General features: G+C 50.1%; 2 protein-coding genes across 10 annotated transcripts in view; one reads left to right on the top strand and one right to left on the bottom strand.

Moving 5' to 3' along the window:
- TTLL11 (tubulin tyrosine ligase like 11) overlaps window positions 1-15,679 on the top strand; it is a 59,274-nt gene extending 43,595 nt beyond the window's left edge. For 3 of the 9 annotated variants that reach the window (XM_080630706.1, XM_080630707.1, XM_080630701.1), the window contains one exon: window positions 492-15,679. In XM_080630706.1, coding sequence (XP_080486832.1) covers window positions 492-739 — 248 coding nt within the window. In that variant the 3' untranslated portion in view covers window positions 740-15,679. The remainder of the gene's footprint in view (window positions 1-491) is intronic. The other 6 variants (XR_013958139.1, XR_013958140.1, XR_013958141.1 and 3 more) reach the window with 6 other exon arrangements.
- Window positions 15,680-15,819: 140 nt separating this feature from the next.
- Window positions 15,820-23,699, bottom strand: part of DAB2IP (DAB2 interacting protein) — a gene marked incomplete at its 5' end in the record, with an annotated part of 175,249 nt that continues 167,369 nt past the window's right edge. Inside the window, 4 exons of the mRNA XM_080630700.1 lie at window positions 15,820-16,947; window positions 18,482-18,569; window positions 19,625-19,818; window positions 23,008-23,160. Of these exons, the coding sequence (XP_080486826.1) occupies window positions 16,780-16,947; window positions 18,482-18,569; window positions 19,625-19,818; window positions 23,008-23,160 (603 nt within the window). The 3' untranslated portion in view covers window positions 15,820-16,779. The remainder of the gene's footprint in view (window positions 16,948-18,481; window positions 18,570-19,624; window positions 19,819-23,007; window positions 23,161-23,699) is intronic.

Genomic DNA, 23,699 nt, shown 5'->3' with positions numbered 1-23,699 from the left:
GAAGCTCAGTATGTTACTGTGTGTCTGACTTGGTTTCTACTTAATATTTGAGGCAGCAGAAATTGAGGCTGATATTATATCAATTTAATTGTACAACATCTTAAAATCAGTTGTTGCTGTACCAGTTTGCCTCCTGATGCCAGGCTGTTGGATAGGCTGATGTCTGTTACCAGGAATCCTCCATCACTGAGGTTATCACCTATCTATAACCCAGCCAGGGCTTACCCTGTACTGAAACACTAAATGAGCTTTTGTGTGTTATGTACAAATAAAACCTTGCCTTTTGGTCTTTGAAGGCCAGATGGCTTCTAAGTGAGCATTCTAGATAGCCCCTGTGTAAATGAAAAACGTTAACTAACACTAACCCAGCACATACACATTTGGCCTTGCTGCCAAAAGAAACAAAGAGATAGTGTTATGCTTAAAGAATGTAGTTTGCTAGGGAGCAGTGAGCTATGAATCTCCCTCCTATAAACACCTTTTCCTTGCAGGAATGTGTTTGCAAGCCTTCGTGGAAGCTTTCTTCTGTCTGGCTCAGAAGAAATACAAGTCCCTCCCACTCCACCAGCAAGTGACATTGCTGGTTGATTTCTGTGAGTATCAGCTCGCTGTCCTGGATGAAAAGCGCCGAGCTGTTTGTCACGCAGATGGACCTCACCTCACACCAGCCGCACATCCATCCCTCCTGGGTCGCTCGGCCTCAGCTAGTAAACTTTCAGATTATAGAAATCATCGTTAGTGCTAACTCACCAGCCCAGAACTGGGATTTAATCCCCAGGTACGTGCATGTACTGCAGGAGGAGAGACCGACTCCTGAATCCCTTCAGCTGATAGGCACAGTTATTTATTTCAGCTTTTCTTATTTATGCTCTTCAAAAAGCCTCCTGCAAGCTCCCATTCTCAAATAACAACCCTGGCAATGGCTGTTTATTTACAGCTCTGTTGGACCTGCAGCACACCTCACGTGGCAAACTGTACTTTCATCCCAAGTACATAGAAAACCACGTGTGAAGACAAGGACCAAAATACAGTGGGATAATAACCAGCATCACAGAGTCGCAGTGACTGAGAGGTACCCTTATGTCAAAGGAATTACATTGCTCTGAATACACTGGACATATTCTGGAAACCAAGTAAGGAGCTGCAGTCTCAGATACCAGTTGCAGACTTTGGAAAACTGAAACGTAGAGTTAGGTTTGTGGTCAGACTTCAGGCTTTGACTCTCTTCTTTCTGTCACTTGGACTGTACATGTTGGAATCAATGCCGATTTGGTCATTGACTTTGTACTTCTTTTCTAAAGTTGGTCTCGAGACACTGAAATGGTATTTTGGCTTCTACTCTTTGTACATGTCTCTGCCATGACAAGCACTGTTACTTTTTTAAAGAAAAACGAAAGATATTTATCCTTTTGCTTCCATAGAACTGATAAGCTCACACTTAGAGGAAAAATGTACTTCATTAAGTCAGATTCAGTGAATCAAGCGGTGGTTTTGTCTTCAGGTACTAAGCACTGCTTCTGCAAATAGCTTTACGGTGTAAAGAGTTCATTTAAATTCCAGTGAAACCAATCCTGTCACTGACTTTAGGCTGAGTTATTATATTCTAGGTTTGCTGATTTTTTGCCTTTTGCATGTTTGTTGCCCTCTCTGGACCTGCAGTAACATCTAGAGCAGATTTTTCTTTCGTCTTTGCACATATTCTTCATTTTTTCCCTTAAATAACTGTATAATTCTGTAAAAATGAGATCTGTATTATTTAACAGGATATTTTGTCAGGAATGCTGGGCTATACCACTGTAGTTGTACAGAAGTAGTCTTTATTTTTCAAGGAATGAGCCATGACATTGATAATCACACTCTCTGGGGGGGAGGCTGAGCACAACGTGACACTGGCTGGAAGGACAGGAATAACTTGGAACTTCAGGGCTGTTCAGTCAAATCCTTTTCAGTCTCGTATTTTATTACAAGAATGTATGTCTACAGCCGAGTTTGATTTTCCTCCTTTGCTCTATTCTTTAATGTTAATGAGTCTGCTTATGTTCCAGTGTCCCTCATGCTGTCAGGAATCACAAATGGCACAGGCATTTAGCTTTGGATTGGAGAAAATACCTGAGCTCGAGGTCACAATGTTCCCAGTGGGTGGTGTGTCAAAGGAGTGACGCTGCAGGAAGCACACTGCCAGTGCAAGGAAGCCCACCCACTTAATGCCATGGACTAAATGCACACACCGTATCGAGTGAGTTGTTACTTCAGGAGAAGTTTACAGTTTCTTTCTTGATTTTTCTATTAAGCAGCATGGCACTACAATGCAGAAGGCAAGCTGAGCCCACAAGAAAGTAATAACTAGCATGTGCTACTACCAGATGTGGGCATCCCTTCTTCTCTTTGTCTTTTCTGTAACACCAGTGAAAGCAGCAGTAGATGATCTTTCTCAGTTCAATGGCTAGACTGCTTCACATTTTATGTATTGTGCATAAGATGCCAATTGCAGCCTAATGCCACTGCCCTCAGCCTGGTTGAAGTTTCGTAAAGATTATTGCAGTATGAAGATAAAATGCCAAACTCTAAGGTCTGGCATCTGTCAGAACAAATGAAGCTGAAAGGGCCATTTTTTTTTCCACACTTTCATTGTAATACATTTGAAGACATTCACAAGTTGAAAAATGGTTACTTCTTACTTGGGGACATCTGACATTTGTCTTGCGATTGGCAGTGTGTTACTAGAAAATAGCTTACAGTTTCTCTCATCCTGTGATTGATGTCCTGTAAAGACACAGTTGCAGAACAGTTGGATTTGAAATGCTACAACTGTGAATGCCTTTCCTTACAGCTTTCTTTAGTATGATCTATGGCCTAAAATATCCAAGTTTTGCTATTGTATAAATTACCCTTATCTCAGTGGAATAAATGAATTATTGTATATAATGAACACTAATAAGATCTCTTTCTATTTTGGAGATCTTTATATTCTCTGAATCTAACAGATTTTTACAGCCTGCTGCATACACAGGCTGGCTGCAGTTTGCCCTATTTATCTCCCCCTTCAAATATGAAGGGTCCCTTGTAGAACAGTCAAAATACTCAGTTATCTGTCTCTAGTAATCCAGTGTTCATGTACTTACATAATTGGAAAGCTGAATGCCATGTTATTCTCAGGGGAGGAGGGAGATAAACCAGGAGTGTACTTTAGAGGCTTAATGACAAAGTCACATTTCTCTTCCCTCCCATCTAATGCAATTTCCTCTGAATATGATTTAACATCCAAAGTAAATTCACATAGCCTTTAAGTCACCAGTCGGCACACACACACCAGAAAAATGACCAGAGACACTTTATTCAGAACAGGAAGGCTAATACACTATAATCTATAAGTTGTGAGGTACCTTTTTAGCTAAAGAAACAATACATGGAAGGTAGTAGGTGTTGTTTTTTAATAGTTCTTTTCTATATATTCTTTGCAGAGAATACAACAGCACTCACTATGCTATTCATGACATATGATATGGACATTGCACACCTGTGCAGTCTTTCTCGTTATCAGACGCACTGGACCTGGTATTCCTCTGGGTATAATTCAGAGTAAAACACTTCATCATCTAAGGAAGATTTGAGGCAAGTGAGTCCAGAATTTCAATGCAGACATCCCTCTTCCCTGCAGGCTTGTATCCAGCCTGAATGTGCTCAAACTCACTCAGTGATTCTTGTTTGGTTTTTCTTTCTCTGCATAAGGTTGTTGTAGGCTAAACCAGCTGAAATTTATCTTCTGCCTCATCTGAACTGAGCTCTTGACACTTCACTGCCCTCTGTCCAACTTTCCCTAATACAGCTGTGTATCTTGGGAATATTTAATGTACACAAGCAGATCACTTCACTTGCCACATATGTGTAGCTACTTTTCATTTAAAACACAGCTGGAAAGGGAGGGCCTGAGCTAATTGCACAGATTATGCTCAGGTGAGAGACCGAAGTCCACCTGCTTCTGCATTGGTCCTCTCAGCTGCAGCTCCCACCCCCGTGCTCTGCAGGTGATCCCCATTTTCTTGCTTTGCCCCTCTGGTTGCATCAGTCTTGTGTTCAGCTCACTGCTGGGAGGTCAAAGCCTGTTTGGAAACTCCTCATGATGAAGAAGGTTTTAGTTCTCCTCCTGGCTGAGCTTCCTGCACTTCACTGGACAGGGTAGGTGCAAATCCTCATGCTCTGGGTGCCCAATTTGGAAGGGGCTGGAACCTCTGTGATGGTTTTGGAGGGGTCACAAAGGCATTGCTTCTGCAGTGCTGGGTGTGGGAGCCCTGGAGGGCTGTGCTAGGGTTGTAGGAAGAGCTGCTGCAGGAGTAGCTGCCAGTTGGGCCCTGGCTGGTGCCTCAACTCTGCACTTGCTTACTATGGCATGAATTATTTTCACAGTCACCATCACAGCTGCTTGTTTCTAGCCACTGCTGTGTCTGACCTCATTCAGACCTCTGTCTGATGGACAGTGACAACCTGCTGCTAAATATTACCCCGTTCCCTCTGATTTGTTTTCTTTTGATCGTGGTTTGCTGGGTTTCCTCCTGATTCCACAGTTTTGCTTCTCAGCTTGCCTAATTAACTGGTATGGTCAACTTGCCCAAATCCATTAGTTCAGCTCCCTGTGTTGCTGTACAACTGTTTCTGTTGTACAGTGTTTCCTTTTTGAAGGTGAATCTGTCCTGCACCGTCTGTCCGAGGTGTTGCCATGCATCAGACTTTGCTGAGTCGATGCATCCATTTGAGCTTTTCTGCGTTGGTGGCTGGAGGATTGATCTCTGTGGTGTTCTCAGGTGGGTGCTGGCCCTCCAGCCTTCCAGCCCCTCTCCTCTCAGCCCCACTTCAGCTTCACAGAGCAGAAACATGCAATCAAAGGGGCAATAAATTGCAACTCAGTCAGGTCCAGCCCCACCAGATAGAGCCCCATGGGCTTCCTTGGAGAATCTCCATGAGTAATGGCCATGCAGGGTGGCGAGGGAAGGGATGGCAGGGATGTTGTAGAGTCCTGAGTTAAAGAGGTTCCTTTTCATAGCAATTGCTGTTGCTCATTGTCAAAGAGGAGGAATTGGATTGTGGGTCCTGCCTGGGCTTTGTGCTGTTAGTGCCTGATGAGCACGCCAACCTGCTGCTGTGCCGCTTGAAATGAGGAGATGAGGTTGAAGTAATGGGCACATCTGTTGTGAGTTGTGCTTGCTTCTGTTTCTGATCTCCGCCATCCACAGGGGGTGGATCAAAGCCTCCCAAAGCAGGGAGCTGTGTACGGCATCACCCAGTAGGGTGGGCAGGGGGATCCTCTCCTTTCCAAGGTCCTCACGGGTGCTGGGAGTCGGGGCTGTGCTTACCCTGGGCTTTACTAATATTATTCAGTGACTATTAAATGGACCCAAGTTCAGTAGCAGTTAATAAGTATTGTTAAGAAGTGCATCAGTACCAAGCCCTGGATGGATTATGCTGAGATGATGCAGATGTGGAGATGAAGAGTGTGGGTCTTGGCTGCTCCCCCCCGCAGCTGGGTGGGAGCACAGGCAGGGGAGCAGCAGGGCTCCTCGGATCACAGCAAGCTGGAAGAGCCTGTGAGCTTTAGTGGAACACAAACAGATCTTCAGAAAAGTGATCTTTCTTTTCTTCTCCTTCCCTCTGCTCACCCATTGCCCTCTGTTCTGATCAAAGAGCTTCACTTCGCTTATTTGACTTGAAACTCTTGTTCTTGCAGCTTTAAACTTTGCAGTTTTACCTTTGCTTTTCCCTTTTATCTTCTCACTTTTCCCTCCCTTATTGTCACGATGGATGGGAGATCTGAACTCTCTCACCTTCCCTCTCCTGATCTTGGGGTTTTTTGGTGTTATCAAGTTAGATCATTGAACTCTATGGTTCTCATTGATGTTGCTGTTTGAGGGAGAGTTGCTTTGCAGGGAAGTTTTGCCTGAAGAACCAGGATCTCCCTGCAGCATCCCAGCTCCCCAGTCCGTAGTTCAGCCTGTTCTGTACCTGTCTCTGCTGCTGTGCTCCCCCTCCTCTGTAGCAGGCTGTGTACCCAGGAATCTTGTGCTGTGTGTGGCTGCGGAGCAGGGATGGAAGTCAGCACAGACTTTGCACTACCTGATGCTGTTATCTGCAGCCTTTGGGAGGTGGGAGAATCTGCCAGCATCCAGAGTGTTTGTGGCTGTTCTCATGTCTGTGCCAAACAGGTCTGTGCACAGGGACCTTTGTATTATGACTGTAAAAATCTCTTGATAGTGAAGTCAGCAATTCAAGCAATGGTATCAAGGGTTGCCTTTTAAAAGTGTTTAGCAGTAGGTATTTCCCTGCGCTTCTGGCCATGCTTTATATGCAGCCCCATGGCTGCCATCCCTGCAGCAGTTTCCCCATGGCCTATCTTGCCAGCTTGCTGTCAGGAGCAAGCCTCATGCTCATCCTTCTGCCGTGCTCACCCGCACCTCACACCAGTCTGTTCTGCCAGCACATGAGCCCGTTTGCTGCAGGTGAGCTGATGAGGCCAGGATTCTGTGCAGCAAATGGGCATTAACCAGCTTTATCCTCTTAAGAATGACTGTGTTTATATAGCTGTCACCTCCCTTTGGAGGTGCTGCCTGGCAGGACTGCTAATGTGCCTCTGCCTGTGAGTGCAGCAAACACTCAGGTGTGCTCAGTAATGAGAAACCTGTCCCCAAAGCTGTGAGTGCTGTCACTACCCATCTCTGTGTCTGGCAGCTCTGCTGCTCCATTACTGGGTTTGTTACCCGCCTCTGCTTTTAAACTTGTTTTTGTGTGGGAGAGATATTTATTTCCCTTTTCTTTTGGTGTGTAGTTTTGGCAGGAGGTGTGAGAATGCTCTTGTCTTCTGAGTCAGTTGACTTAGCAGCAGAGAGTGGATGTGCAGAGATGTAGGATACCCCAACAGTAGCAAGGCAGATAGAATAGCGCAGCTGAGACACTCAGCAGTGCTTCACTGTGGCTTTGAGTAGAGCTCTTTTCTGTGCCCATCGTTTCTCACTGACTGTAGTGATCTGGATGCTCAGGTGCATCTACAGTGCTTGGAGAGAGACCTGTCAGTCTCAGAGGCTTCTTTTGCTGCTATCCCTTTTCTGTCAGTTCAAGACGTGTGTGATAACAGTAAGAGTTGCCTGTAAGGAGATGGTTCTCGATGGTGACCTCAAGGCCTGGGCTGTGTCTGTGTCTGGTGCTGTGTTCTAGGTAGTGCTGGTCAAAGGCCAGAGGAGCTCTGAAACCGTTTCTAGTGCAGCAGGGAACTTGAGCCCCCAGCTCCACTCCTTGGCTCTGGGAGGGAGTCTGGTTCCTGTCCTGTGGTGCAGCCTTGTTGGCCTTTGGTTGCAAGGTATGAGCAGGAGGCCAGACCAGTGTGCAGAAGGATCCAACTCTTTTCCACCCTTGCCGTGCTACCTGGTGAAGCGTGGTGCTGGGGAGGTCGGGATGCTGCTGGCAGGGGTGGGAGCTGGTTATGCAGTGCCTGGCACTGAGATGGATGTGCCTGGACAGCAGCAGCAGGGTTTGGTCTTTGTATGCTGTTACCATCAGCTACTGCAGCTCACTCCGTGCACGCTCCCCTCTCGCATCTTCTTGAAAGTGATGGTACATGCGGGCGGGTAAGGGGGATGGCATCAGCCATCTCATGCATCCCCAGGGAGAAAAGCATCCTGAGGCTAGCATGTGTATGAGGCTGCGCATCTCAGCTGTCTGCAAAGGAGAAATGAGCTTGTTCAGAGCCTCAGGTGGTTTCTGGCTTTCATGTTACTGGGAGATGTGTGTCACAGAAGCACCCAGGTCTGAGCAGAGGAGAGGGATGTTTGTTGTGCACTTGTCTGATCTGGCTGTTATCTCCATCTTCAGCCCACTACTGAGATTTCTTCTTGTAACTTTCCCGTTGGGAGCCTCATTTTTCAGTTGGTCCTTGCTGGAGCAGTGGTGTTCATTCTGTGCCACAGGCACACAGAGTTGTCCTGGTTTGGCTGGGATAGAGTTAATTTTCTTCCTGGCAGCTGGTGCAGTGCTGTGTGGTTTTCGATTTGGTGTGAGAATGACACTGATAAGACACCCATATCTTAGTTGTTGCTGAGCAGTGTGTACAATGGGTCAAGGACTTTTAGTTTCCCATGCTCTGCCAATGGGGAGATGCACAGGAAGCTGGGAGGGAGCAGAGCAGGACAGCCAACACAAGATGTTCCATACCAAGCACGTCATGCTCAGGATAGAAACTGGAGGAGTTGGTCAAGGTCAGAGGTAGTTGTCTGTTTAAATCAGCAGTGCTTTGTGAGCATCCTCCTCCTCACTTAGTGTGTTCCAGCAGCATGAGGTCCTGAGCCTCCTGCTAACCCTGCCCCAGCCTCACACAGCCACACTCGTGCTTTTCTCTTGGATCATTTCTGCCTTCCCTACCTTCAGTTCACCTTAAGCACACCAGGAAAAAATCCTCAGCAGCACTACCCAGATAAATCCATCTGGTCTCTGTCTCAGCCTCATTTAACCTCCCATTGAGGAGATTGTATCACATGGTATTCAGCCGAAACCTATTACCTTGCATGCCCAAGCATATCACATTGAATTACCTTCACCCACAGGCCTGGAGTGTTTGCTAATAGCTAATGGCACCTCTTAAGTTTGAGGTGATTTATGTGAACGCAGTGTTCTCATGGTGCAGCAGTTGGTGTTTCAAGCAGGGCTTAGCAAGGGAATGCTGTCAGGCTCTGCAGGAAGGTGAGGAGCTGAAGGCAGCCTGGCCTTGCACCCTGTGCTGGCTTTTCCCAGTGTTCCCATTCCTCACCATTGCCCCATACAAAGCAAGTGTTAGTAACTGGGACTGGCTGCTCCTGGCTGCACGTAGAAGAGGTGCAGGAGGGCTCAGTGCTCTGTGTGCCTGCTGTCACCATCTCTGGGTGCCGGGCAGCGTGTGCTACACCTGGAGGGTCAGGAATTTCCTGGGAATGATGTGATGTGCCACAGGCCGCACGCCATTCCCTGCCCTCAGCCGTGCCTGGCTCTATGGGAGATGATGATTTCTGATGGCAGAAGCAGGTTTGCTTGTGTCATTGCTGATTTTTGGCAATTTGCTGCAGGTGTAGGGCAGAACTGGTAGGAAATTGCTGTAAAGGACAAAATCAAAAGCTGATTATGGTGATGTGATGCAATTTTCTCTCCTGATGCCTCATCAATGGAAGTGTAACAGCCCTTCTGCAAGTCAGGGTCAGATGTGCTAACAGGCAGCAAGCCAGGCCTGGATGGAATCATGGAATGGTTTGGGTTGGAAGGGACCTTAAAGCTCATCCAGCTCCAACCGCTGCCACAGGCAGGGACCCCTTCCACTGGAGCAGCTTGCTCCAAGCCCCTGTGTCCAGCCTGGCCTTGAGCACTGCCAGGGATGGGGCAGCCACAGCTTCTCTGGGCAAACCGAGCCCACTGCTCTCCTCCCCGGGGTGGTGAGGGAGGGCTGTGGCTTGCAGGAGGCAGAACAGTGACTGTCATAAATCAATCCACTTGGGAGTTCTGTTATTCGGGTTTCATTCCTTGGCACAAAAACGAGCTGGTCATGGTTATTCAGTTATCACTTGTACCACCAGTGGGAAATCTGGTAACGTAAGGAGCCTGCATCAGTATTATTTGTGTGCAGAGGAGCTGTGCCTGCTGCCAGGGGGGAAGTGGCAGAAATCCTACAGGTGCCCAAGTCTCCCTCTCTCTTCCCCTCACCCCCTTTTTTAATAACTGAATAACCCAATCTGATGTCTCTCTAGGATCAATAATAGCATAGGGCAGGTAATGACAAACAGGAAACATGAAGGAGTGTGTCTCAGAACAGATCTGTGAGCAGCTTTCATCCTCTGTAAGGCAGAGGTGGCCTGGCCCGGTCAGCGAACACAGTGTGCAGCCTGCTCCTGCTGCCCCAGTGACTTCCATGTGTTCTTTCTCTGTTAACGTTGCTCTTGGTCTCTATTTCAGGGTCATGTCTGGGAGCTGGCTCCTGTTCAGCAGCCTGTGTTCAGCAGCCTGTGTTCCCAGCCCTGTGCTGCACTCCCTGCAGGGATACAGCACTGGCCGGGAGCCTGATCCCACACACTGACCCATAGGAGGGGGTGCAAGTCCTTTGGCTGTGCAGGTGAGAACTGGAAGGTTAAAAACAAGGGGAGTTTCTTGCTGGGACTCCTGACATGTGTGTGTTCTCTTCACTGTGGTGTCCACATGGTCCTAGGCTGGTCCTTGCTGCAGTGGGCCCAGGCTGGAGCATCCGGCCGTCTCCATCCCAGCCTGGCTGTGGCACCAGCATCGCCGGTCCTTTCTGTGGGAAGTGGAAGAGCGTGGAAAGTCAATAGATGTGGATAAAATAAAGTTGTGAACAGCAGCAGGAGCTGAAATAGCAACATCAATAGCAGCTCCCAGATAATGATCTAATTAGCACAAACAACGAGCTTCCACTAATGACTCTTGTTCTTCCAGCCCCTTCCTTTCTGCTCGCCTGTCATTATTGACTCCTCTGGCAGGGAGCAGCTCCTCTCCCCTGTCTCCAGGGCCCAGGCTTTGGAGGGTTGTTTACTGGCTGGCTTTGAATTACTTCTCCAGAGGATGTTTGCTCTGGAGCTTTGGCTCTCGTGTGTGGGACGACTGCGTGCGGAGAGGGGAGAGAGGGAAGGTGGCTCCTTGGCTTTCGGAGCTTGCTGGAGGCCTTGGGAAAGTTGTGCTCTGCTGTGTGTCCCTGGTTGTAAAAACAAGGCTGCTGACGTTCACTCATTGCTGTGGAGGGTGGGGGCCGACTGCATGTGGAGGGCTTGGGAGGATGTGAGTGAAAGATGCTTGACAGGAGCAAAGATGAGAGATGGTTACGGGAGGAGCAGAAACAAGCTGTTGCTGTCTGTGCTGTGAGCCTCATCTCTGCACATCCCTGCCTCTCTCCCACTGAAACAGGCCCTTTCATGCTGTTAAAGCCCCAGCTAAAGATGTGTTATACAACTGAAGGTGTTCTTGACTAACCCCTCCTTGCAGCAGCTTCTGGATGCCCTGAGTGTTTCATTTCTGTGCTTCCGGAGCTGTTTAATTTCTCTCTCTCTCCCAACCTTCAAAATCAGCCAGGTTAAACCTGGAGGCTCAGGAGCTTCCCAGCCCAGTTGGGAACACCAGGGAGCATGGAGGATGCTCAGGGCTGCTGCAGCCATGGTGGGAAGGGCAGCAGGAGCAGTTGCTGCCACCTGGACACTGGGAACTGCTGCTGCCCAGGGACCTTGAGGTGGTGCAGGGAGCAGTGTGAGCACAGGAGAGGCTGCTTGCACCCTGGGCATGGGCACCACGGGTTCTCTGGTCTGGCTCCTCATGGTGCTGGACACCAGCAGACCCCAGTGCCCTGCCTGGGTCTGGAGCCACCACCACAGAGCTGCTGCTTGACACAGCAATAGCCATGGGTGCTCTCCTCATCCCAAGCCGTGGTGCTGCAGCCAGCCTGTCTTCCCCCTCTCCCGGAGGAGCTCATTAATGTTAATGAGGCAGAGGTGCTGATGCTGCCCGGGGTTTAATGACTCTCCCCCAAGTGTCCTGCTGTTGCTGTTGCAGACAGCAGAAGGGTGGGTTGGAGGTAGAGGTGGGTGCAGGCAGCAGTGGATCTGCCTGTTGCTGCAGCCTCGTGCAGCCCCAGCACTGCCATTAGGGCAGCTCGGTGGGTCAGTGTGTCCAAGACAGTGGGAATGGGCTGGTGCCAGGATTCAGCCTGGGACAAAGGGATCTGTCTGGGGAGAGAGGGAAGAAATACTTGCGTGCGTGTGGCCAATGTGTACCAGGATGCTCTAAGAACTAGAAATGACTTGAGCAGAGGTGCTGGAGCACTTATGTAAAATATCTAAATAAATCTTTAATATTTCTAATTGCAAATGTACATAAATTGCACGGCCACATCATTGCTTTGAACACCAACAACTTTCTCTGTACATTATTACATAGTTTAAAAGGAGCTGAAGGAGGTTCAGCAAACACTTCCACTTTGCTTGGTTTTTAAACGTACTTACAAAAGAAGATTTGTTTTTCTTTATAAGAGGATATAAAACATAGTGACTGCTTATCAGGAACGAGTATTAGCCTAAGCAGATATACAGAGAGAGGTATATCTTAAGACACAGTGATGTATGATAAAGGAATATGTGAGCATGGAGGCTGCACTCTGGGGTACTGGTAGCTGATGCAGAACCACATGGCATTTACAGCAGTGTCACAGCTCGGGTATCTGTGGAAGTCAGTGCTTCACCGTGACACCCTCTTCCCAAGCGTGGTTGTTCTGGATGTTGTGCAACGCCCTCGAGGTTGGATTTGGTTTGTAAAGCCCAGAGCTGTGTGCTGATGTGCTGCTCTGTCCTCCCTCTCCCCCAGGTGTCACATTCCCCATGGGATGAGAAAGCAGCAGTTACTGGTGCAGGGCAGGGACCACAAGGCCGAGCCTCAGGCTCAGCAGCCAGAGACCTACTTGGAGATGGGAGATGCCCCTTCCCCTGGCTACTTAAGGGATCTCGTGGTGGCCATGAGGCCATGTGCTCTGCCCCAGGCTGGGTCCCAGTGGGTCAGGCTGGGATTGCTCTGAGCGCTGATCCCAACAGTGGCTGGGGTGGGAAGGGGGATACTGAAGGGAGCTCACCCCAGAGACAGTTGTTCCCTTTGGACTTTCTGCCTCTCTTCCTCCAGGCAAAGCTGTGCGTTATGGACAGGGCAGTGACCAGGCTGGACACTGCTGGTGATGGTGCTGCCGACAGCATCTCCTGGGGGTCACAGGGTGCAATGAGCCCCTTGCAGGTCAAACCCATGGACCACACTGTGGCTGCCCTGGGTGAACACATCAGAGCATTTCCCATCTCCTGTGATGAAGAGTTCTCTCCTTGTTGGTCACAGAGCAGACCTCAGTGTGTTTCCTATTGCATCTGGGTATGGATATCGGTAACAGGGAAAAGCTGAGAGCGCTCTGAACTTTGGGAATGATTGATTATGTGCCAGCTGCTTTCCTAGGAGAGCCTGTGATGCCTTGCTTAGGGCCAGCAAGTCCCTTTGCCCTTTAGGAATATCTGTAGTAGCAGGACCAGTGTCCTGCACCCTGCAGCAGCCTATGGGGCTGACTCCCAGCGCCAAGGATTCAGCATGTTCTCACAGTGCAATCAGTGCTTTACAACTGCAGAAGCAGGAAACAAACCCAGTCAGACTCAAAGGACAGTGCAGTGATGCAGGACTCTTTGGATGGCAGCAGGATTTGCTTAAACTGGTGCAAAAAGGGGCTGGTGACTACACTGTAGTATTAGTTGGCATGGGGAAGGACTTGTGTCCCTCCGGTCTTTTGGCACTGAAGCCATAATCCCTGTCCACAACGATGACACTTGCGGTCTGCAGAGACCTTGGGATGCCGGTCAGTCCATTTCATCCCCTTTACATGAAACTGCACATTTTTGACAAGCATTCACTACAGTTTAACAGAACCCCAAATCAAAACTCTGAAAACAGAATCCTTGAGGTGGGCCAACCCCAAATCTGGATCCCTGGCTTCTCTCCCTGCCCCTTCCCTCAGATCCCCAAGGGAGGAGGCTGAAATCATAAACTTGGGTGTGTGGATCCAGATTTGCTAGGTCGAGACCCCCCCTCTCCAAAACAGCAGCGAGATACAGCCAAATCCTGCCCCAACAAGCAGCACCAGCGGTTACTATGTACACCTGTTAGATAGATACGGTACAGTCAACACTGAGAACATTGACCAAAAAGTATTAAGACTTGTATTAAGATAAAAACCCAAGTGTGGCTGTGTCTCATTTACACTCGGATGCACTGGAACAGCCTCTTACTGGAGGAAGCACAGGAATGAGAAAGGAACTGGAGCTGCTCAGGAAACATTTGGGATGGAGCTTTGCTCCGGAGCTGCGAACAGCACTTGGACTTGCCTCTGGTATTGCTGTGCTCATGTGCACACACTCCCCTCACACACACGTACATGTACAGTCCATAAATAACAGAAACACAAAGTGAAGTAACAGAACTGAGCCTGGAGCTGCAAACCTACCCCAGAACCTGCTCACGAGAGGGCCATGGTTAGGTCCAGTTGTTGGTAGTTGCAGGGAAGGAGATGGGAGGGAACGGGGAGGAATGGTAGGGATCTACTGTAAGGAGACTTTGTCCTCATGGGGATTTCTTTTCATACTGGCTCAGGAAACTGAGCCACAGCTCCAGGAGGTGCCGGCACTGGAACTTCTGAGGTTCTAATGACTCGCTGTGGCAGGATGTAAGCGTTCCTGCTGGTTCAGCAGAACAACCTGTGTGCAGTGCCTGGCAAGTCCGAGTTAACCAGGAGCTTGTGACAGATGGGGCGGGGGGAGCAGGGCCTTGGCTGGTGGTTGAGGAGATTGAATTGTGCTGTGCTGAGCTCCAGTGCTAACAATTGTTTTGTGGGTGTTTCTCTTTCCCACTGAGTGCATCCCAACATTGCATCCGTGTATGAATGGAAACGCACCGCCTGCCCCGGGCCCTGCTGGCGTTCCCATTCCTCGTGTTCTTTCTCTCTTGGAAAACTCCCGTCTCTGCAACACAAGCATTTGGATCTCAGACCCCATCAGCTCTAAACGTACATCTCAGGGCAACAGTGCCTTAAACCAGTCTTTTTTTTGCAGGGTTGTTACCATGTATTTGAGACAATGGCAGAGGTAAGCGTACGTACCCAACGGTTCGCAGTACCCTGTGTGCTCCTAACCTGCCTGGGTCTTTCTCCAGTTGGGCCCTTGTCAGTTTGGTGCGGTTCTTCCAAGCCAGCCGTGCTAGTCTCCAAAATTCAGCTCTCATAAATACTGATTCCTGCTCCCTGAGGAGCTCCGGCTGGGGTCTGCTGGGACCGCACCACGCTGCGGGGGCTGGCGGCGGGTGCAGACCTCAGGGCACCGCGTCCTCTCCTCCGTGGACCAAACCGCACCCGGCTCGGCCCAGGGCTTCCCGGGACCAGAGAAGCGTTTGGGAACAAAAGGCATCATCTTTAGCTGTGAAAACAACTGCATGTGGTGAATGCTGTGAATGAGCCTGTGGGGCAGCATGGCAATGCAGAGCTTACTGGCAAAGTGTCCTGCTCAGGCAGCCTAGGTGGGGTGAGGCTGGAGACGGTACCTGAGCTGTGCAGAGCTCAGTGAGCATCCTAGTCCCTTTGTACATTTACACATGGCAGGAGGAGCTAGGAGAGGCGTTGAGCAGTGTAATAAACCTTAGTGGGAGGAACAGGCAGAGGTCCTGTACACTGTACACTGTCATCCGTTATCTCAGAGAGAGCTCTGCGGCCCTTGGTTACGAGTGACCTGCTCTGAGAGTGGGAGTCATGAAGTGCTACCTTAGAACAACCACAACCCAACAAACACACCGCGGCGGCGCGATCCCCCGTTAAGGAGGTGACCCCTCCGCTGAGCACAACGGGAATGTGCCGGGATCTGCGTCTCAGCAGCTGGGAAAGTCTAATCCTGGCTTATGCCTGCACAGTGCTCCTGACAAGGGGCCTTTCGGTGGTGGCTGCTGTTCTTGGTGGTTACTCCCTTATGACCATGTTTTACATTCTTCGAGCCGGTTAATTTCCATGCAGTGCTCATTCCCAATTTAAAGAGGACAGTATTCCAGAAAATGGGATCTTTTTTTTTCTAATGCATACTGTGAAAGAAAAGAAATACAATTACCGATCTTCATGGTTCTTCAGGGCGGTTTTTTTTTTTTCTTCTTTGTCTGTTTTTCTCCCCAGAAACAGTAAAAATCTCTGCACAGAGCATTACACCCCCATACGAACCCTCCAGCACACAAGAAGCTGGCGAGTTCACATAGCCCCTCACTCCCCCTCTACCACACCGGGCACAGGAAATGCAGCCCCTGGTCCTCATCCACAGCTCGGGACCAAGCTCAGGCAACATTTATTTATTCTGTGGCTAGAAGTGTGTCTGGGCAGGGCAGGACCGCAGCGCCCCGGGGCCAGCGCTTACACAGGCTCTTCCCCATTACTTGTGGGAGCTGAAGCTGTAGAGAGGCATCAAGTCGCTGTTCAGGTGCCAGCTCCTCCCTCCACTTGCATGCCAGAGCCTTGGGCTTGCTCTGCTCCCCTGGGCTGCCCAGGGACCCCCGGGAATGCCCTTCTCGCTGCTTTGCGGCACCCCTTTGGCTGCTCCAGCACCCAGCCTGTGCCCTCCCCTCTCATCTGGACTGTGCTCCCTCTCTGCTGGAGTTAATTCAACACTGATCCTCCTGCAGTGCCCCTGTGGACAGTCGGTGGCCTCCCAAAAGCCACGTCAGAAGGCTGGGCTGGGCTCGGGGTTTGCTTTGGGAGAGGGCTGTGATCCCAGGGGGGTCACAGGAGGAGCGGGTGCTGCATCCCTCATACAGCTACATCCAGCAGCACCCTTTAACTGGACTTTACTGGGCCCCTGCCTGCTGCAGGCTCTGCCCAGCTCCCTTTGTGTCGCTTACTGCAATGACAAGGACGTTACTCCTTGCTGGGAGGGGTGAGGCGTATCCTTTGGGCAGTTTAGAAGGAAAAAAGGTAACTTTTGTTTAAACATTAAACACTGATTGAAATCCAACAGTGACAGCAATGCTCAAATATATGTTATTTCCTTATGCCACTCATCTCACACTCGAGCTTTCCGTCCCCTCAATGTGCTGGCATTAGCATCTCCCACAGAGGCTCAGTCAAGCGCCGTCCGCAGTAAGGAGCGGGGTCCTCAGGGGGAGCAGCCGTTCTCTGAAGCTCACGCCTGCTGCTGCACGGTCTCTGTGGCCTCCTCCTGCGGCTCCCTCCGCGGGTTAACAATTACTGCTGTTTCTGAATTCGCCATTCTCTGTAATCTGCAATTTAGTTGGGTTTGTGGGGGAGATCCCATTACGTGTCTGCATGCTGTACCTCTCTTTGAGCTGAGTAAGGGCACTCATTAACCGTGCGTTGGCAGCATCCAGGGAAGCAATGCGTTTCTCCTGCAAGCAAAGGGGCAGAGGGGAAGGGTCAGTGGGAAGGCATGGAGACACGTCCCTTTGGGATGCCTCTCGGACCAGGACCTTTCTGTTTGGCATCATTAGATTTTTATGGGGTTTTAAGTGCTACAGAGCATTTCTGGAAGTCCTCTGCTTTAGCAGGGACACAAATGGGCTTTGCCTGTGCAATGTGAGCTGAATTCCTGCCAGCATCCTGAGGAAAATGGAGGTAATGCAGTTTAATTCCTCCGTTATGCAGAAACTCATTGTACTGTTTGCTCTAAGAGCAGCTGTTACAAGGAGGTAAGATTCCTTTTCTTAACTCAAGCTCTCCCAAGAGTATTATTCCTTCAGTGTTTAATTGACTTTGTTACCATAAATTAATAGTTTCAATGACTTGTGCTGTCCCAGGATGGCTTTGATGGCAACTCCTACCCACTGCAGTATTGTAAGGATGGGAGCAAGAGCTTCTCTGTTGCAGCCTGCTTTTGCCACTCCTGTTCTTTGCCAGTGTCATCATCCTCCTCTGTCTGCCACTAACAAAAGGGAACAGAATTGACTCAGGAGTAGTGCTCCTGTGTAACTTTGAAGGTCCCTCGTGTATGAACACATCCAACACTATTGTACAGCCTTAGAAGATACAAAGAGACCCATGCGGGATGTGCAGGGCCCATGGTAAGAGCCTCACATGTGACACAGGGTGGCAGGAGGCAGCGCAGCAGGTCGAGAGGTGCTGTTTGCACGGCTCCCACCTTACCGACCCCCCTGTATGTGCCAGGCTCCAGGGAACAGGAGGATTTACTGGCTTTGGACACCCTACAGAAACAGTGATTCTTGTACTGAAGTTACCGCTGCCTCAGCTCCTTTTTAATTAGCTGTACGGTGAATTAGTCATGAACAGTGATGCACAAGTGATTAATAGGGTAGTTAAGAGTAAGCCTAGAATATAATATCACCTAGCCCCAACGTGGAGGAAGGCCTGCCTGCTGAGAGGGTGCCTAAACAAATCATAGAGTGCATCTTCAGGTTCTCTTTTCCAAGCCTGCTGTTTTAACCCATCACCTAATGCTCCTCTGCCAATGTAATCCGTAGCAATAACTGAGCTTCCCAGTCCTCCAAACCACAACCCAAAGGCTGAATAAACCACATTCTCTTTGCTCTGGCCAGGCTCTGTGTTCCTTGTACCCAGGTCTTGCGAGCATTACTGGAACATGAAGCACCAAGCAAAGCTCGGAGGGCCTCAGGACATGATCCTTCCACAAACTGAATTGTGGCCATGATCCTTCCACAAAGTGCCACCCTCCACATCCTCTGTGTCGCCTCCTAAGCTCCGCGGTTGGAAACCACTGCATGAATGTGAATGCTGTGACAATAAACCAGTAACTGCTGAACCTGGCTGTGTCCCTGGCTGCAGAGTGATGCTGACTCACCCAGTGCAGTCTCGCCATGCCTGAGCTGGCCCTGCTGCATGGCAGGGGGCTGCACGGTGGCAGAGCCACCCTGCAAAGTGCTGCAGCCCCTGGCAGTGGGGACTCACCTGTGCATCGATAATCTTCTGCTTGGAATCCACAGCAGCCTGCATTTCTGCATGGTCCTTCTTTAACTCCTCCTCAACTGACATCAGCCTGGTCAAACAGACAAGATAAAGCATTACACGTGCTGGGCTCTCCTAAGCCCAGGTATTAGCCTCATACACACCTGAATCAGCCACCCAGAGTGAATGATACAAATCATGTCCCCATTCAGGCCCTGACACTAAGGAAGTAAAGAGGTGATGTATGTCCCTGAAGCACATAGGAAGAGAAGAGAACTCTCTCTCAGAGAGGGACTTTCTGAGAGGGACTTACAATCCCTTCATCAGGGACTGTAGTGATAGGACGAGGGGCAATGGGTTCAGACTGAAATGGGAGATTTACTTTGGATATAATGAAGAAATTCTTCCCTGTGAGAGTGGTGAGGCGCTAGAACAGGTTTTCCAAGGAAGCTGTGAATGCTCCATCCGTGGCAGTGTTCAAGGCCAGGTTGGATGGGGCTTGGAGCAACCTGGACTACTTGAAGGTGCCCTGGCCCATGGCAGGGGGTTGGAACTGGATGATCTTAAGGTCCTTTCCAATCCAAACCATTCCATGATTCTATGACCTGCAGTTGTGCATTTGAGCACAAAGGAGGCACACAGTCATCGGCACTTACCTTTTTCACACAAACCAAGAGTTTAGAACCAGTCTTTTTCCTGGCTCTTCTCTAGAGCTCTCTACAGCACTGTCCCAAAGCTTAAGTGATACAGAATGGTGATAGCTGACCCATGTATGACAGTTCATTACTAGCACTAGGTTGGTTTGACTCAGGTGAAGGCTGCACTGAACATTCTGTGTCCTGGACAAATGTAAACACCACATCCCACTGGGCGGAAGAGATTTACAGCTAGGAGTAATGGGATGGTGATGAGAGCTTTAGCTAAACACCAGCAAAAGAACATTTTGATCATCACATCTATTGCTCATTGGACAGAGGAGCAAACCTGCCAGATCCTCTGGGAACTGGGGCAGGCTGCCAGCAATCCCCTCATGAAGTTTTGCCTTTGTGAATCAGGGAAGTGTCAGGGTTTTCCTTGCCCAGGTAACACTGATGGGTGGGAGGGAACCCAAAGAGTCGGGGCTTTAAATTGCCCCTGGGAGCGTACCTGCTGATGATGCCCTTCATCTGGATCTCCTTATCCTCCTGCTGCCTCCGGAGCCGCTCCTCGCTCTCCTCCAGCCTGGCCTGGTATTCCAGCATCAGCTTCTGCGTCGTCTCCTCCTGGCATTTGAAGCGAGTCTCATATTCCTCCAGCTTCTTGTTGGAAATGCGCAGCTTGTCCTGCAGCACCACCAGGTCCTGCTGGTACTACAGCACGCAAGGACAGACACAGGAGGAAAAAACACACGTGGCACGTTACCCAGTAGGGCTTTGCCCTTGGCAGGGTTTCCCCATCGCCCCCTTATGCCCCTCTCCTTGCACAGCACTAGCTGCAAACCCGTGTGGGACAGCCCTGCTTGCCGACACCTCCTCTTCCGTCTTCTCCACTGCGCTAGGAGCGGCGCCGCGTCCGCTGGCGGGCGGTCACTGCCAGGTTCAGAGAATGGGACGTTAGCAGAGTCTGGCATTTCACAGGGGGATGCAGGTTAGAGCGAGCGAGAGGCAAGCGCAGCCGGCACCGCGCTGAGCACAGGCAGGAGGAGCTGCGCTGGTGGGATTCTGGGTTTACACAGGAGCTCTTCATCACCGCGATAAACGTGGGTGCTTTGGACATGCTGGAAGCCAAGAATGAGCTGTCAGTGCTGCCCGTGCCCTGCCAGGAACCAGGCTCTGCTCTCTTGGCACAAAGAGTCCACCCTCATCAAGGTAAGGGTAACTCACTGTATTGAGTGGGGCAGTGAACACCACTACCTTTTGGGGCCCAGCATGTTAAACACAATCAGATGTCAAACCAGGATTCAACCCAGGAAGAGCTGCTGCATGAAGCCAAGATCCCCCGGTTCTGTTCATTCAGATGAAGCTAAAATCAGCAGCAGAAGACTCACATAAAGCAATTAAAACATGGAGAGCGTTTAACTCAGTGGAGCTGGTTCAGCCCCTGCAGAAGCTCAACGGTCGCTGCAAGTTGCTTTGCTAAAGGAAAATTCAGCTGTAAAAAACCCAACCTAACACAAAGACCTTAATTCAAAAAATTAGCTTTGGAAATAGTGCTGAACCCAGGCCCTGAGCTGGCACAACCTCAGGACACTGAACATGCTGCTGCTAATGGGACAAGCTGCTTTGAGAGTCAGATATGGGAAAAGACTTCATCTGAGTCATGAAGTCTGTTACAAAGCTCCAAGTGTTATCATGAGCTGACAGAAACACACTTAAGTGTGTCCTGAACTGACCAGCTGAAAACACAGCCTTCCCCTTTGGCCAGTGCCACCTGTGTAAGCACCCAAACGATGGACATGGTTGTGTCCCAGTGATGGGGAGTCTGCCCAGCCCATGTCAATCCACATTGCTGTCCCGGTATCACTCCACTGACAGCAGAAGGAGCTTTAACTCCCAGGGATTGAAAATTTATGATGCTGATGGGCTTCCTTACCTGCCCAAGCACTCGAGCCATGGCTGGCAGATGGGCAGGAGCCCTGAGCTCCTGCCTGGGCAGGGACGGGCACAACACTTCACTGATCCTCCTTTAGCAAAGCTTTTACTGCAGCACTGGAAGGACACAGTTTGCACGTGTAACCTGCAGCGATGAGGGAACACGAACGCCCAGACAGTGACACAGAAGCACTAAAGTCAGACAGAAGGGAGCTGCTTGAACAGGAAAGATTAAATACCTACCCTAGCCTTAAAATAGGAGCAGCGTAAGTGAGCTCAAATGATAGCAGGAGAGGCCTCAGAGACCGAAGGAGTCGCTCCTGTCTCTAGAACACTTGTCTCATTCTCCGTTACCATTCACGTCTTACAGTAATGGGGAGAGAGGTTATGCTAATGGTGATCTTTAATGTCAGTGACTGATGGGACAGCAAAGTAACAAAAGATGCTGCATGGGAATGAGACAGCAGGCTCCTGGGGGGGGGGAGCTCCTGCTGAGCTCAGGACAGGGATGGGTTTGCTGCAATGCCCTTGGTGCTCAGCCTGGCATGCACCGAGTCCACCCCGGAGGGACAGGACGGGGCCAGCACCCGATTCCTAGCACGTGCTCCTTCAGCATTTCACCTCAGTCTGGTTCCAAAGCTTGTCCCCATCATCCCTATTGGAGACTAAAACCTCCTTCAGAAGCCCTGCAATGACTACAAGCAGCAACAACCCAGTGTGTGATGCACCAGTCTGACAACACCTCCTCTCTGATTTGTGCCTGTGGGTGTCTGTGCTTAGGTGGTAGCTAAGATTTCTCTACCTCTGCTAACAGCCTGCTGCAAGTGTACCCGGGTCAGCTGCTGCCTGATCAGTGCGTGTCTGTATCTACAAGAATACCCAAGGAGCAGAAAGCCAGTGAGAAACGGGCTGAACTGTCACAAAACTCTGCCATGTTCTCCCTGGGGCAGCTGGAGCTGCCAGTCCCTATGGTACCTGCCTTTGGAATATCCCTCAAGTTACCAGGTGGCAGTCCCACAGTGATGCAGCACAGCAGAACGAGAACAGGAAGGGGATTTAACATGAACAGAAACACGTCTGTGCTGGAAGAGCAGGAAGGAGGTCGAGGGAGGGGATGCCTCAGTTCTGTGGGACTGGGCAGTGACATGCGGCGGACAGGAGAGAAGCACATTGAGGAACATCCCAAATGCCCAACTGCAGGTCCCGGCAGCACCAGGCTGTGAGGAAGCACCTTGCAGAAGCAGCCACCAGCAAAGATGGGATCTTCCCAGCTCCTGACTCCTCTTTTCTAACCCTCCTCCTTCACCCTCGGTCAGGCCTTCTCTGTCCCTTCCCTGCTCATCCCACTGGAGCCTTGTCCCGGAACAGGGACTGTGGGCTCCAACTGAATACTCTGGAACTGACCCCTGGCATAGCCCCAGGCTCTGTGTGACACAGCCTGAGCTCGGGGCAGCGTCACTGCACCACTGAAGTCACCCCAGTGCTGTCTCTGAGACCAGAATCTGCTCACAGTTCTATTTTGACACAGAAACTGCTTCTTGCTACATGTCCCTGTTGTGTCCCTGCTGTGAGGCTGCCTGCAGCTCGATCTCACCTCTTTTATAGCTGTATTTAACTCACTTTCTAAGTTTTCCTCCCCTGCAGATGGGAGCAGGAACGGGGGAAGCAACAGGCACTGTCTGGCTCCAGAGTCTGCTGCAGAGCAGCATCAGCACTTGATTCCTGGCTCCTGCTTTTCTTACTTGCTTTATCAGAGGCTAATTCCAGTCACTGAGTGTGTGAAAACCTCCCAGACCTTCCCCAGAAGTGCCCTGTGAGGCTGAGCAGGGAAGAGAAGGACCCTGTCCTGGGCAGGGACCTGCCACACAGCCCACCCTGTCCCCAGGCTGCTCGGATCAAAGCCATTCAAGGAAATCCTCTCTCTATTTAGACACTTGTTTCAATCCAATCAGGTTTTACCTTTTCTGCTTGGCTGAGCTCGTCCTTATTCCTGAGCTTATCCCTGTGCTTGGAATCTGGGTCAATGCTTTCATCTTCTAAAAACTGCATGTTCATATTCAAAAGCCAAGCGGCAGTGCGGTCCAGGGCATTGGGGTTCACAGGAGAAGGGGCCTACAATGAAACATACAACCATAACAAAAGAAAAGCCTGTAACAGAAATGGTCGTGAAGCTGGAGAGAGAATTTGCTTCCAAGCCCTCTCCCATGCTGCTCCAACAGCATCCAACAACCTGAGCTACCGGAGCGGATGGGGAGGAACAGCTGGCCTGCATCTGCACATTAGTTTAGGTCAAACAGCCTTTGACAGGCCAAATTCTTCCCTGTGCCACCCCACGGAACAAGGTGCTGCAGTGCAGCTTCCTGCTGGAAGGGCCCAGGTTTCAGGTCCTGTCACCTCTGAAGGACATGACCTGAGAAGGCACCGAGGGAAACAGAGTGGCTTGATGTGGTGTTGGCACTCCACAAGCAGAGATTTCACTCTTCAGCTTCTTCCACTGAGCTGGCTGTCTGCTTGCTGTGGAGAGTCCATACAGATAAAACCAGGTCTGCAAACTGAAATGCTGTTTCTGGTCATTCAGGTGCCTTTTTGGAACACAAAGGTTCCTTCTTGGCTGAGACTACACTTAGGATGCTGAAGAGGTCCAAATGCTC

Source organism: Psittacula echo (assembly GCF_963264785.1).
Source record: "Psittacula echo genome assembly, chromosome: 16".
NCBI classification, from domain to species: domain Eukaryota; kingdom Metazoa; phylum Chordata; class Aves; order Psittaciformes; family Psittacidae; genus Psittacula; species Psittacula echo.
The sequence above is the reverse complement of the archived record's forward strand: the minus strand, read 5'-3'. Positions and strand labels throughout refer to the sequence as shown.